The sequence below is a fragment of the Mus musculus genome, chromosome 16 (genome assembly GCF_000001635.26).
Source record: "Mus musculus strain C57BL/6J chromosome 16, GRCm38.p6 C57BL/6J".
Lineage (NCBI taxonomy): Eukaryota > Metazoa > Chordata > Mammalia > Rodentia > Muridae > Mus > Mus musculus.
Window position 1 is genome coordinate 14,171,974 of NC_000082.6, and position 15,854 is coordinate 14,187,827.

At 45.4% G+C, this 15,854-nt stretch overlaps 1 protein-coding gene across 5 annotated transcripts in view; it reads left to right on the forward strand.

The window, feature by feature from the left end:
• Positions 1-15,854, forward strand: part of Nde1 (nudE neurodevelopment protein 1) — a 29,654-nt gene that overhangs the window by 8,699 nt on the left and 5,101 nt on the right. For 3 of the 5 annotated variants that reach the window (NM_001285503.1, NM_023317.2, NM_001114085.1), the window contains exons 4-6: positions 3,318-3,466; positions 11,503-11,639; positions 13,721-13,900. In NM_001285503.1, the coding sequence (NP_001272432.1) occupies positions 3,318-3,466; positions 11,503-11,639; positions 13,721-13,900 (466 nt within the window). Of the gene's footprint in view, positions 1-3,317; positions 3,467-5,364; positions 5,480-11,502; positions 11,640-13,720; positions 13,901-15,854 lie in introns of all 5 variants that reach the window. The other 2 variants (XM_011246000.2, NM_001285504.1) reach the window with 2 other exon arrangements.

Here is a 15,854-nt window from a genome sequence, read left to right on the forward strand (position 1 = left end):
AGTGCTGGGATTAAAGGCGTGCGCCACCATACCCAGCTGTTGGTTTGTTTTGAGACAGAATTTCTCTGCAGTTTCACAGTTTTAAAAGTATATATATTTAATCTCAGAAGCTAAGACTTATGAAGCTTCCCAGAAAAAAAAAAAAAAAAACAGGGTTTGTAACTTCCTTTGAGAGAGACACCTGGCTTCATAAGGCCTGCATTAGTCCATACCAATGGATAGTTGGGCCCAGCCTGTCCTGGTCACACCAAATATTATCTCTTTTTTTTTTTTTTTTTTTTTTTTTTTTTTCAAATATTATCTCTTGCTCTTGTCCTATGTAGGGTCCAAATTTCTTGCTAACCCTGGAAGTATTTTCATTTGGCCTCTGAAACAGGCAATGAGGAATCGTTACTCTTCAGTTATTGACTAATTTTATGCTTCAAGACTGAACTTTGAGCTTGCAGAAGACCTCTTCATTACAACCTCTGGCCAGAGGCATGAGGCTCCACACAGACTAAGGGAAAAAATACTGTAGCGAGAGCCTGCCACTTGTAACTGCCTATTAGTCACCTTTGGCAGGTGTATCAACTGTTCATCCAGCCTTGAAGTCAGCAGCCTGTGAGGCATCAAACTGCAGGTACTAAGCCTCCATCATCTGACAGTGAAAGCCCTGTGAGATCGCAGTTTTCATGTCCTAAACTCAAACTATCTGAATCCCTACAGGCAGAGGATCTGGGCCTCCACATCTTAATGATCTAGGACCCAGGTTCCTTTTGCTTATGTGCAGTCACTTGCTTTTGTCTTCTTGCCAGGAAACCCCAGAAGCCTTAGGATGTTGAAGGTCGCTTGATGTTTTGTCAACCTATAAATCACTTATCGGCCACTGTGATCATTCTTTCACAGGACTCTCATCCCACACTCTGGTCTGGGCACCATTTATTACCTCCTGTACATCTGTCTGAGTCTTACGATAGCTTTGCTTCTTGGATCTAGGCAGGAAGAAAGCTAGCTTTTCTCTTCTTTTTTTTTTTTTTTTTCACTTCCTTGATGGCCTGTGTGTTGGTTTGAATAGGAATGACCCCATAGTGTCTTGTGTTTGAATGCTTTGCCCATAGGGAGTGGCACTATTAGGTGGTGGTGGCCTTGTTAGAGTAAATATGGCCTTGTTGGAGGAAGTGTGTCACTGTGGAAGCAGGCTTTGAAGTCTCATATGCTCAAGCTAGGTCTAGTGTGGCAGTCTCCTGCTGCCTATGAATCCAGATGGAGAACTCTCACCTCTTCCTCTTGCACCATGTCTTCTGCCTGTCTGCCACCATGCTTCTCACCATGATGACGATGGGTGAAACCTTTGAGCCTGTAAGCCAGCCCCAATGAAATGTATTCCTTTATGAGAGTTGCCATGGCCATGGTGTCTTTTCTCAGCAATAGAAACCCTAACTAAGATAAACTACATGGAGATTGCGTAGTGTCTTTGCTTGAAGAGTACAAGCCCTGGTGGCCCTGATCTTGGCTGGATTATTTGTTGCAGGTCAACTTTGGGCCAGGCAAGTTACTGAGTTTTAGTTTCCACATCTCTAGTGTGGGCTCAGATGAATTAACACACAGTAGGTTCATAAGTGTTAACTGCTCCAGATGGGCAGCAGCTAACCAGTGAGGTGTCATCAGAACCTTTCTTTGCTCTTGGAAAGCACCGGCCAATCAAACTGATCCTCCTTTACTTTGCTGTGGACTGTCTTGGATCAAAAGGTTAGGATGGTTGTCATTAAATATCTGATAACTCCTTTTGTGAGGTTCAAGCAACTGAAGTCATCCCTGCTGTTCTGTTCAAGTTCAAGTACAGTGCTCAAGCACAAAGCCGTATTGAGTTGTAACTGGGGCCTGGTGAGTGAGTGCGTGTGACTATGGACACCTTGAAGAATTCAGTTGAAGGTCAGTGGGCTCTGCAAGGAGACAGGATGGCATGTAGCAGGTGCTGAGAGGATTGGCAGGCACATGGTTGGGAAAGTTGGAGCGTGCATTCTTTTTTTTATTTTTTTTTTTAAGATTTATTTATTTATTTTATGTGAGTACACTGTAGCTATACAGATGGTTGTGAACCTTCATGTGGTTGTTCATCCTCTGTTTGCTCTGGTCAACCCTGCTCGCTCAGTCCTTGCTTACTCCGGCCCAACGATTTAATTATTATTATACATAAGTACACGGTAAGTAACTGACTTCCGACGTACCAGAAAAGGGTGTCAGATCTAACGGGTGGTTGTTAGCCCTAATGTGGTTGCTGGGATTTGACCTCAGGACCTTTGGAAAAGCAGTCAGTGCTCTTATCCAGTGAGCCATCTCGCCAGTCCTGGGGCGTGCATTCTTTGAATGACTGTCATTTATTCTTCACAGCATCTTTTGTTGTCCTGGCTAGTTTTGTGTCAAGCTGGAGTCATCTAAAAGGAGGGAACCTCAGTTGAGAAAATGTCTCCACTATAGGGCATTTTCTTAATTAGTGGTTATTGGAGGGACCTATCCTGTTGTGCATGCAGCCATCCCTGGACTGGTGGTCTTGAGTTCTATAAGAAGGAAGGCTGAGCAAGCCATGAGGAGCAAGACAGTAAGCAGCATCCCTCCACAGCCTCTGCATCAGCTCCTACCTCCAGGTTCCTACACTGTTTGAGTTCCTGTCCTGACTTCCTTTGATGATAAACAGTAATATGGAAATACAAGCCAAATGAACTCTTTCCTCCCTAAATTGCTCTGGTCATGGTGTTTTATCACAGTACTAATAACCCTTACTAGGACAACAACTGATTCTTATATGAAATTTCAGGCCTATGGAAAGGAGGTTCTGTTGACTGAGCTCAGGGGAGGCCAAGAGAGGAGGCCTGAAGCTGCCTCATAGGGGTCATATGAAGAAATACCTCAGAGACCCTAAAATGAAGAGAGAGAGATTCCTTAGGATGTTGGGGTCATATTGAAACTGTGCCTCAGGTGGGGACTGAGAAAGCTTGTGCAAAAGCCCCCATACCGCATAAACTGACTCTACCTGGAAGACGGAGACAGGACATGCAGTTCAAGAGGATCCTTTGCTTCTTGGGTCCATAGCTTGTTCGAGGCCAATCTGGCACACATGAGATACTATCTCAAGGAAAGAAGATGAGGTACTGTTGCTGGGGTGGAAGGAGGGGAAGAGCTTATATTCAGTGGCCAAAGCCATCAAATGTCTTGTACAGGTAGATAGCACCATCCATGAGTGCCACCCTGCATTTGATGGTGGGGTGATGATAAGGAAGGGATGCAAACATGGATTGTCAGCGCTCACTCACTGACCAGACTTCTGGTCTGTTCTGCAGGAGAAGTTTGAGATGCAGCACTCAGAGGGTTACCGGCAGATCTCAGCCTTGGAGGATGACCTGGCGCAGACGAAAGCCATTAAAGACCAACTGCAGAAATACATTAGGGAACTGGAACAAGCCAATGATGACCTGGAAAGAGCCAAACGGTAGGCGGGGCAAGGAAAGTTTTGTGAGGTGACAACCACAGACCTGAGTGTGAAGAAATTAGTGCTGTGCATGACAAAGCCCTAATGGCTCGTGGACCAGATGGACTATGTTTACCATTTCTGCTGTTCTGCCTGCCTTCCTGAAGATGAGAGTTTTTGTCTGGTTTCCTCTTCATCCAGTTTAAAAGACTCCCTCAGGATTTCTTATAGAATAAGACTTTATGATAGACTCTTACTTATCTAAGAATGTCTCTATTTTGCCTCCATTCTTGCATATATGTGTGTGCTGTGAATACCCATGCACACCCATGAACATTTGTGTTTGTGAATGTGGACGCACATTTAACAGAAATCAGGACAAGGTTGAGTGTTCTTGGTCCTTGCCTTCCATGTTAGACTCACGTGAGCTTTCAGGTCTGTGAGCCTTCAGACTGTCCTGTCTTCCTGTAGGTATCCTGAGACTGTAGACGGTCTCATTTTAACATGTGGTTTGGTCAAGCTTTTACATGGCTTTTGGAGATTAGAATTCAGGTCTTCGTCCTTGCAAGGCCCTCTGGGCCCTCCCCTCTGTAGATTTTGAGATAGGGTCTTGTTGTATACCCTCCAGCTTACAGGCTTCAAGGATCTGCTCTTCTCTCTTCTCCCTTGCTTTTTTTTTTTTTTTTTTTTTTGGAACAGATTTTCTGGTGGGTTGGAACTCTGTGGCCTCAGATACCAGGTTGGCCTCAGATTCATAACAAGGCTCCTAATTGACATTCCCTCCCACCCCCCACCCCCAGTGCTGGGATTTGAGGTGTGCTGGCTTTCCATGCTGGCTTGGAGGATATTTTCATTAGATAGAGAATTCTGGCCTGACAGGCTTAGACTTTGAAGGTGATGTTGCAATCTCTGTAATTCTTGTTTCTCTATCTGTCCCAAGAGCTGTTTTCTAATCATTGCTCTCGGGTTCTCATCAGCTTTGGTTTTCTGTGGTTTGGTGGACTGTGGTCCTTGGCAGGCTGGGGCCACGGTATGCCAAAGAGATTATACCACACTACATATCTCTTGCAAGAGATTTATTTGAGGCAGAGGTGGGTCTCAGAGTCGGGACATAAGAGAGAGATAGAGAAGAAAGAGCAAGAGAGTGGGTAGCAGGGACTCATTAAAGGTTATGTGTCCCACGTAGTGGCTGGTTTAGCTGCTGGTGCTGAGGTGCTGAAGGCGAGCTGGGGCTAACATTTGTCTTTCATCAAATTTCACTTTGGTCACTCTTTCTCCAAATACTTTTTTGTTTGTTTGTTTGCTTGCTTGCTTGCTTGCTTGCTTGCTTTGGAGACAGAATCTCATTAAGTGCTTCTGACTGGCCTAGACCAGGCTTTCCTTAGATTTACAAAGATCTTCCTGGTTCCTGTTTCCTTTTGAGGCGTGATCTTGATTCGATCCAGATATGAATCCTGTCATATGGGTTTCAGAGGTTCTGTTCCTCCCATCTCTTTCTTCCTCTCACTGTGGTCTGTGCATTATGTTGATATGGTTGTACAGGTACATCTGGAGGGTAGATGTACAATTTTGGGCATCTTCCTCTGTTGCTTTCATCGTAGTTTTTGAGGCAGGATTTTTTACTGAACCTGGAACTTGCCGTCCTGGCTAGACTGGCTGCCAGGCAGCTCCTAGTTTCTCTTTTCTCCAACTGCACACAGGGAGATTTCATACTTGCCACCATACCCAGCTTTTATGCAGGTGCTGGGGGATCCAAACCCAGGTTCTCCTGTTTGCACAGCAAGCACTTTACACACAGAGCCATCTCCCCAGCCCTTCATTTGTTTTTCCTTTAGTCTTGTCTATTTCTACTGTTTTAATTTAAAATTCTCTTTCCTCTAATCTGTGTTAAGCTGGTTATTGCAAAAATTCCTTCACAGGAGGAAGACTTAAACAACTGCTACCTCTCCTAAGGTCCAAACAAAAGCCAAGGCGTGATTCTTCTAAGTTCACTCTGGGGAAACAGAGTTCACTGGGCTTCCTTACGGAGCATAGGTGAGGGGTCACTTACAGGGTATTGGTGCTTCTTCCCCAAAAGACCACACCTGGAAAGCAGGGTGAGGGCTTCCCAGGGGCAGCATAAATGGAGCCTTCCTCCCCTAGACTTCTGACTGTTCTCTAGCTCTTCTTTGAGGCCACATGCAATTAAGGCAGAGTTTTGTATTTGCATGCTTTAGGTAGTAGGGAGTCTGATAGTCAGGTGACAGTCTTGTGACAACCCTCCCTGTTGGGCTGTAAACACTCAATAAGCACAGCTGGGATGAAGCCTTTGCAAGGGGATGCAGCCAGATGCGTCTGAACTCTCCAAGATGACGACAGTTGCTCCAAGATCCACTCAGTCACTGGATTAAATGAGATTTGATTTTAAACATTGTTTTTTCAGAACTAGAATTTCCATTTTGTTGTGGTTGTTGTTGTCATCATCATCTCCTCCTCCTCTCCCTTCCCCTCCCACTTCCTCCTTTCCCCCTCCCTCTTCCTTCTTTCCCTCCCCCTCCTCCTCACCTTGCCCCTCCCCCTCTACCTCTTCCTCACCCTTCCCTTCCCCCCCTCCTTTCCCTCCCCCCTCCTCCCCCTCCCTTCCTTCTTCTTTATCTCTATTCCTTCCTGCACTGAGCTTTTTCCTGTCTCAGATCCTAAGCATAGTCACAACGGCTGTTTTTAACCTTTGACCTATTTCCAGCAAGGTCATCTCAGTGTTGATCCAGTGATTGTTTTTTTTCTTGAATTCTGTCAGGTTTTATTGTCTCATAAGTCTAGTCAGTTTGGGTTGGGTGGTGAACACTGTAGTCTGTCTGAGCCTGGGGTCCCATTAGCTTTTTTTGCCTCTGTCTCCTTTCCCAGGCAGATCACATAGCTGAACTTGTACTCCACACAGCCTTCTGTTTGTGGCAGGCAGTAGCTGAAATGTCTTTGGTCACTTTTAGTCTTTCCCCGTGTACTCGGGTTCAGAGGTCACACAGAAATATGGGCAAGAGCTGTGGAGGTTTTGAGGCCCCTTGGTGGTGCTGGTTTTCTGTCACTACAGCTTTTTTAATACAATTCTCTGAAGATGTAGAATCAATAGCACTGCTTTCTGTTCCAGCATTTATTTCTGGATTTATATTTGGTCCAGTCTACAGCGGGTAGGATATGTCCTGGCTAGTTTTATGTCAACGTGACTCAAGCTAAAGTCATCTGAGAGGAGGGAAGCTTATCTGAGAAAACACTTCCTTAAGATCAGGCCTGTAGGGCAGTTTTTAAATTAGTGATGATGGGGGAGGGCCCAGCCCTCTGTGGGTTGTACCATCCCTTAGCTGGTGGTCCTGGGTTCTTAAGAAAAACAGGCTGAGCAAGCCAGTGAGCAGTACTCCTTCCTGGCCTCTGCGTCACGCCCTACCTCCAGGTTTCTGCCCTGCTTGAGTTCTTGGCCCAGCTTCCTTCAGTGATGACTCCTGATGATGTGAGAATGTAAGCCAAGTCACATTCTGAAGTGGCCAGTGTCATTTTCACATACACACCTTTTATAAAAAGCCGGTCACACGGTCAGAGGCTGAGAGTGTATTCTAGCCACAGTGAGGCTCCAGCAAGAATGTAGGTACAGGAACAGGTGAAGAGTTACGATCAATAATGCCATGCTCCGCAAGAATTTAGTACATTCACATAATTCAATGTCAGGCCCCCTCCTCCCAGTCTCCCCTCACACAGTTCCGCCTCCTCTGAGAAGTCTGAGGCCACCATGGGTATCACCCACTCTGGTAGACCAAGTCACTGCAGGACTAGGCACATCCTCTCCCATGCAGTAAGCACACTTAACCACCGAATTATTCTCACCAGCTCAAGGGATGTTTGTTTGTTTGAATTTTTTAAAGGTTTTAAATTTTTATGTGCATGGTATTACAGTGCCTACAGAGGACAGAGAGGCCATTGATCCAAAACTGGAGTTAGAGACAATTGGAAATTGCCATATGGGTGCTGGGAATTGAACCTGTAGAATAGCAGTCAGTGCTTTTAAACACTGAGTTATCTCTCCAGGCTCTTTTTAAAAGATTTTAATTGTGTGTTTAGATATTTATATGTGAGTATAGGTGCCAGTGGATGCCAGAGGTGTGGATCCCCTGGAGCAAGAGCCTGATGGGGTGCTGGGAACTGAAAGTGGGTCTTCTGAAAGAGCAGTGCAGCTTGTACTCCTAACTGCTGAGGTATCTCTAGCCCCAGGGGAGTTTGGGGTTTTTTGGTTTGGTTTTACGGTTTATTTATTTACTTACTTAATTAATTATTTATTGTATGTGAATGTTCTCGCTATATGAACACCTGATGCCAGAAGAGGGCATCAGATCCCAGGATAGATGCCTGTGAGCTACCATGTGGCTGCTGGGAATTGAACTCAAAACCTCTGGAGGAACAGACAGTGCTCTTAACCACTGAGCTCTCTCTCCAGCCCTGTTTGTTTGTTTTTAATGGAAATTCAAACACATAGAAAAGAGATACTGTTTATAGCACTCTGTCATGAAAGTGGGAGGGTCTCATGAGACCCCTATTTCCCCTCAAGGATTTTTGAGTAGTTGCTAATGGTTGCAGCTAGTAGCAGAGATTTTCCTTTAATGGTGCAGCACTCTAAGATGGCCATACCCCTGGGAGCCACCCTCACTAGCTCGTTGGGTCATATAAACACATACACACACACTAAAGACATGAAAACAAAAGAGGATAGTGGAAGAGTGTAGGGGACAGAAAAGGGTAATGAGTGGTTATGGTAAACATGATCAAAATGATGTTCTTGTATGAAAATGCCATAAAGAAACCTTTATGTATAATTAATATATGCTGATAGAATAAAATAAAAGGCATTGTTATTCCTCCACCTCCGGTCCCCCATAATGGAACACTTTGTACTCTGAGTTGTACATCTTGCTTTTCCACTTAACAATGAATGCTGGAGATACTATCTGTTGAAGGATACAGAACACCCTTGATCTTTTTTCCCACACACATATGTAATTGTCTACTGAATGACTCATTGGCTGATACCATGATGCCTTACTTATCCAGGGTCCTGGGGGCGTGTCTGGCTAGTCTTAGTTCCTTTACTGATCAGAGTCTCGGTAATGAGCAACCTCCCACGATGTGTGCCTGTGCCGTGGGGTTCCATAAGTGGAGTGGCTTATCTGAGGACACAGGCCTGTGTGACACGGATAAGTATTGTCCATCTATTTATATTTTACTAATTTATATTCCCAGTGGCCAATTCCCAGAGTACCAATTCCTCATTTTCCAAGTAGCTTCCTTAACACAGTGGACTTACATAGTGGACACTTAGGATTTCTGCCAATCAAATAGAAGAGAAATGGGTTAACCTCGGTTTTGAATTCTAAATGACTTGGAGCTATGGTAATCCATTTTCTCTGAGCTACATTCTCTCCCTCTCCCTCTCCCACATACTCCTCCCTCCCTCCCTCCCTCCCTCCCTCCCTTCCTGCCAATTCAGTCTTTGATATCAAGTCCAGAGCTTTCACATACTGGACAAGCTTTCTACCACTGGCCTGCGTCTCTCATACTGTTTTGTCCTTTTTGAAGGTGAAGCTTTAGGGAGAGTGAAGGGAGCCTTGTAAACATTTAGGCAGGGTTTCACATAGCTGAGGTTGGCCTTGGGCTCACCCTGTAGTCTCCCACGTCCACCTTCTAAGTATTGGAAATAAAGATGTGTCTCCTACCATATTTTGACATGGATTTATGTGGGTTTTCATTGTTTCTAAGGGACTTTCCTGTTTGTCTGTGACATGAGCAGAAAGTGTCTGGAAGGTCTTCTGGCTTTGTTTAGTAGATGCTTTGCTAGGCATGGGTTATTTGACGTTTATGTATTCAAGACAGTCACAGTTAGAGCTCTCTGTTGTCCAGTTGTCTAAAAAACCTTCCTTGTGTTTTGTTTGTTTGTTTGTTTGTTTTAGTTTTTTTAGTTCAAGAGAGGGCAGGGGGTTGAGATAGGGTTCTATATGTAGTTCAGGCTAGCCTTGAACTTGCAATCCTCATGTATTCGTCTCCCAAGTGCTAGGATTGCAAGGATATATCATCACACCTGACCTGTTATTTATTTTTGGGACCCTGGAGTCGTGTGACTGTCATACCTGTAGTGATTCTTTACAACTGGTCTTTCCAATCTGCCTCCTCTTGTGTCTGATGTGCCCCCCACCCCGACCTCCCTACCCCTGCCACTAACACCAATTGGTATTTTCTTATAAGATGACAAAAGAATTTTTTCTTTTCCATTTTCATATATGTGCAGTGTGCATATATGTATTTTTACTCGTGTTCACGTGCATGTGAGGCCTGAGAAGGTTAATGTTGAGAATCCTCATTGCTCTTATGCCTTAGTCATTGAAGCAGGATCTCTCAGTCAAACCCTGCGCTCACTCAAGTGGCTGGTTGGTTGGTCTGGCTAGTCCGCTTGCTCAGAGATCCTTTGTCTCCACCTTCCCTGACAGAATGTACAAGCAGGCTACCATGTCCACCTGGCATTCCATGGGCTCTCAGGATCTGAACTCTGGTCTTTGTTCCTGTAGCAATTGCTTTAACCATTGAACCATTGAACCATCCCAGTTTTTCTCCCTCATGAGCCTCCTAAGTACAGAGCATTCATCTGTTTTTTCAGAAATATCCACGTCCCTTCATCTAGAAATACCTAGATGTTTGATCTTTCTCATTGTTGTGACAGACAACAATGAAATATGTTGGAGACCTTGGGTCCCGAATGTCAGACTCCTGAATGTTTTCTGTTGTTGTCACTAGGTAGGCACCTTAGGTAGCTATCCCATTCACTTTCTCTGCAGACCCCTTGAGAGCAGGAACTAGCATGGCGTTAAGAGGCAGTGTTGAGTGAGTGAGCAAATTCAGCCTTCCCCTGCAACTGAAGGAGCAGGAACCCCGGTGAGTCTCACAGGGAAGAGCAGAGTGTTAGCTCTGGACCCCACTCCAAGCCTGCTTCCTTCTGCTTTAGAAAATGCAGTTGCACTGCCAGATGCCTTCTGGGGGCAGACGCAGGGAGGGCCATTAATTAAAAGTGCCAGCGCTGACTGAGCATATATCCATATAAAGTATGTGTCAGCTGTTTAGTCTACTTTATTCCCTGTCTCATTTCACAGAGGTGGCCTCCCTGTCCCTGCTTTATTATGAGAAACATCCAGGGAGAGTAGCTGGGCTAGAGTTAGCCACTTAACAGATTATTTATTACCGATTCTAAGTTACAGCCCGTCTCTGCCTTTATCACCATTGACCACTGTGCTCTAGTGAAATGCCTGCTCAAAATATGGCTGTTGGAGGACAGCGGCTCGGGGTCGAGTGCCAGAGCTTTTGAAACTTTAGTTTTTATCGTCGTGTGTGCATGTGGAAGAGAGGGTGGCAGAGGTCAGCATCGGGAGTCTTCCTCAATCACCCCCACAATATTTTGTTCCAGATAGACTGGCTGGGTGACTAGAAAGCCACCTAATGCTGGGATAAAAGGCTTACTCTGTACCCAGCTTTTTATGTGGGTGTTGGGGATCTCAAGTCGTGCTCAAGCACTTTAGTGACTGCAATATCACTTTAAAGTCACTAAGATTAATGCTGGTCTCTTTTCTGTCTCTTTCTCTGTCTCTCCCTCTGTGTGTGTGTGTGTGTGTGTGTGTGTGTGTGTGTATGTGTGTGTGTCCTTGTCCGTGTCCATGTCTGTGCTGGACTGTTCTGAATGTTAATTAGCATTCCTAGCCAAGCTGGGGCTGGTTGCTGTCAATGACTGGGCAGAGCATGTGGCCCTAATGCACAAGGCTTTAGGTCATCTTAGGCTTTACTGCTGCGTGGAAATTACCAGACTTGACCCTCAAGACAACCTGGTGTATCTTCTTAGCCCTGATGACTCTATTTTATAGGTGAAGAGCCTGAGGCCCAGGAGGCCCTGTGATACTTAGAACCACTCAGACACCTCTGCTGTCACATCATACAGGCCTTCAGGCACCGACAGATGCTGCCATTGCTATTTTGGGTAACTGTGTGCTTCTTCTACCCAGAGCCACAATCATGTCCCTGGAAGACTTTGAGCAGCGTTTGAATCAAGCCATTGAAAGAAATGCCTTCCTAGAGAGTGAGCTGGATGAGAAGGAGAATCTTCTAGAATCTGTGCAGAGGCTGAAGGATGAAGCCCGAGGTCAGAGGCTTTCTCTGTTTCTTCCCTGCATGGTGCTTTTCCATCTAAGACAACATCTGCCCTTGGCCTTGCCAAGCACTACCTTTCCAGGGAGTCTGGAGCTGTTCTGTACATGGGCCAGCCTCGGAGAGGCTGAGGGGCAGCTCTGTGTAAACGATAGCCGGGGTGGGGTTCTGGACTGTCAGCAGTTCTCAGGGATTACTGGAATGGCTGTCAGACACCTCATGTATGTCTGCAGGAAAAGTCTTGGGGTTCACAAATTCTGTCTTTGTTCATGGGCTTTGCCTCCTTAGTTCAGAATTGTTTCCTCAGAGAACAATTCCCACACATGCCAGACAGGCTTGAGTCCTGGCAGAAGCATAAGAGTTTCTTGGGGAGAAAAATGCCATTGTATTGCTGGCCAGCTTTTGGCTGTTGTGCCAGGCATGGAGTTCTTAGACTAATGGGACCTTCATTGGTAAGCCATCCTAGCTGCATTCTTAAGAGAGTTCATGCCAAGTCCTCGTTTCTTGTTTGTTTGTTTCTTCCAGACAGGGTTTCTTTGTATAACTGTCCTGGCTGTCCTGGAACTTGCTTTGCAGACTAGGCTGACCTTGAATTTACAGAGGTCTACCTGCCTCTATCCCTGAGTGCTGGGATTAAAGGTGTAGGCCACTATACCTGGCCCTTAATTCTTTTTAAATTAGAATTTAAATTTGATATCAAATGGTGCAGTCAGTAGGTAGGATTTAAAAAGCAATGGTCAATTTTAAATAGTTTTAGATTTCAGAGCATGTTGAATTCCGTTAGAAGTGCTCAGTGGGCCTGGCCATGGGGGTACACACCTGTAAGTGTGGGGGTCTGGGCATGGGGGACACACCTGTAAGCGTGGGGGACACACCTGTAAGCCCTGCATTTTGAAGGAGGATCAGTTCAAGGTCATCCTTGGCCTCATAGCAAGTTCAAGGTCAGCTGGGCTACAAAGACCACATCTTAAAACAAACAAACAAACAAACAGCAAAACCTTGGTTAGAAGAAATTCTTAAATGATTAATAAAGTCTATGCAAGTATTACAAAGTTTAAAGAACTTGGCACATATGGTCCAGAACATTTCCAATAGGAAATGTTCAACCTACACCATTAGTAATGAAGATACCAGCAAACCACAGGAATTTATTTTATGGGGTGTTAAACAGTTATTAAAATGAGTGGGCATTGGAAGATATGTTGTCTCGGGAAAGATGGCAGACCCTCATGGAAGGGGAGAGGATTAGTTACAGACAGGCATGTCCACCTGCTAATGATTCCTAAAATCATTTGTACAATACTCAGGAGTTTCCAACAGATGTGAACTGGGAGGGGGAGATCTGGAAGGTTAGGTGACTGTATACACTTGGGATCCCAGCACTCAGGAGGCTCTGAGATGATCTAGTGTTGACTTCATTCTGGATACACAGCAAAAAGGCAGTCAGTTGCTGAGCCAAGCTTGCAGCTCTGCAGAGGTCTGCCCTGTTTTCTGACTTGCTCGTCCTTGTCCCTTCCATCTCTTTACATACTGGCCAAAGCCCGGGCATGCTGGGCTCCTTACTCTTTCTCTGAAGCTCTCCACATTCCCCTGCACTGCCCTAACTCAAAAGCTGTGGCTTTCTTTCTTCCTTTCCTTTTAACTCTGTCTGGTAGCTGCTGAAATTTCAAGCCTGCCTGCTTGGAGTGTTTCCTTTAAACTTTAATAAAATTGTTCTCGAGCTTCACAAAACAACAAACAACAACAAACACAGAAGAAAACACAAAAATCAAAAAACAAAACTTGGTTATGTGTTCCAGACAGAAGAGAACTGGGAGGAAGCAAGTTTTCACTTAGGGTTCTGTCCATACCACAGTGTTACAATCTTTTTTAACAATTATGTTAAAGCTATAGCTTTTAAGTTCTTTTTGTATTTTATGCAGAAGAAGAGTGTGTTGTTTGCATAACTATTAAGGAGAGAACATGGTGTCCCTCCATTGAGGGTTTCCAGATAGATTTCTAGGTTGTACACTCCTATTTTGGCTGCATCCTCACCCAAAAGCAAGGACTCACATTCTGGACCCTTTCCCTGTGCAGATCTGCGGCAGGAATTGGCTGTGCAACAGAAGCAAGACAAGCCCCGGACACCCATGCCAGGCTCAGGGCAAGCCAAGAGGACAGACATGGCTGTGCAGGCCACAGGCTCTGTACCGTCTACTCCAGTAGCTCACCGAGGACCTAGCTCTGGTTTGAACACACCAGGAATGTTCAGACGTGGTAAGGAGGTGGGGCAGAAGGAAGTTTTTCTTTGATTTAAAGAGTTTGCCCTTATGCCAGTGGGGTGGTACAATCAACCCTAGCACTCAAGAGGCAGAAGCAGGTAGAGCCCTGTGAATTCAAGGCCAGCCTGGTCTACATAGTGAGTTCCAGGACTTCCAGGGCTATGTAGGAAGACCATGCCTCGGAAGGGAGGGAGGCAGAGAGAGAGGGAGGGAGAGAAGGAAAGAAAGAAGGAAGTTAAAAAGAGAAAAAACAAATAGTTTGCCCTGGTAAGAACCTGGTGTGGGTCCTCAGGGAGGTGGCTTGGGTCTGGCTCAGTTAGGAAGTAGTGTGGGAACGCTCAGTAGGGCAGGCTGTTGAGATCCTGTGATAAAGAACAGAAACTGTCTAGAAGGGCAGCAATCTCTGCCACAGAGGACATGGGTCCATTCTAGCATTCCAGGTATCCCTAGAGGCCAGAAATCTGAAGTTCTAAATGTTACACACAAAAGTCAAAACCATCATGGATTGAGCATGGTGGTCCATATCTGTAATCCCAGTGTTCTGGAGGCTGGGGCTGTAATTAAAAATTCAAGGCTAGTCTCTTGAACTGTGTGTTAGTTAGGGTTTTACTGCTGTGAACAGACACCATGACCAAGGCAAGTCTTATAAAGGACATTTAGTTGGGGCTGGCTTACAGGTTCAGAGGTTCAGTCCATCATCATCAAGGTGTGAGTATGGCAGCATCCAGGCAGGCATGGTGCAGGAGGAGCTGAGAGTTCTACATTTTCATCTGGAGGCTGCTAGCAGAATACTGGCTTCTAGGCAGCTAGGATGAGGGTCTTAAAGCCCACACCCACAGTGACACACTTCCTCCAACAAGGTCACACCTTCTAATAGTGCTACTCCCTGGGCCAAGCATATAAAACCATTACAAACTGGTCTACTTAGTGAGAGCCTGTCTCAGAAATCAGTAAATACTTATGAGGGGGAGGGGCTGTCCAATAATAGGTCTATCTGGAAATGTGCTCAGTATAATTGTTATAGTTAAAACTAAGATATTTGAGTTCTGCCCCCAGCCTCTTGGTTGATTTAGTCAGGCCACCAAAGGCAAATAGACAATTGCTGAATGCTCATTGTATGCTAGACAGTCTTTGCAACACGTCATATTAGGACCTCACAGAGCTATCTTCACAAGCCTACCCTACAGGTGGTAGTCCCATTTTTCAGGTGTGTTCACCAGTGTCCCTGAAGTCACCTAGCAGAGCGTGGCAGAGTTGAGGTTCTCAGCCAGACAGGCTGGTTCCAGGGCATAAGCCTCAGCTCACACTTGAACCTCGGTGATTTAGACTGTTGTGACTTCTGGTTCCAGTCCAGAGCAGTCCCTGTGTTTGGGGATTCACAGGACTCACCTGGTGTCTGTTATTGTTTACTATTAGTTACTTAGTTACTTAGTTTACTATTGCTGTAAAAAGATAGTATGACCAAGCAACTCTTAGAAAAGGAAGCACTTGACTGGAGACTTGCTTAGAGTAGAGCTTCAGTCCATTATCATCATGACAAAGAACCTGGCAATGGCAGGCATGGTGCTCAAGAAGTAGCTGAGAACTACATCCTGATCCACAGATACTGGGCCTAGCTAGCATGGGCTTTTGAAACCTCAAAGCCAACCCCCAGTGACACACTTCCTCCATCAAGGCTACCCTTACTCCAATAAACCCACACTTCCTAATCCTTACAATCCTTTCAAACAGTTCACTCTTTGGTGGCAAACATTCAACTATATGAGCCTACTGGGGCCGTTCATATTCAAACCACCACATTAGGCTTAGATGAGTTAGTCGCTCAGGCTCAGCTCATCTTGGCGAGGCCTACAGTTGTACCAGCTGTGTTGTGTGTGTGTGTGTGTGTGGGGGGGGGGGGGGTTGTCAGGGTTTATGTGTGCAAGTTAGGTTTGGCAGTGAGTACCTTT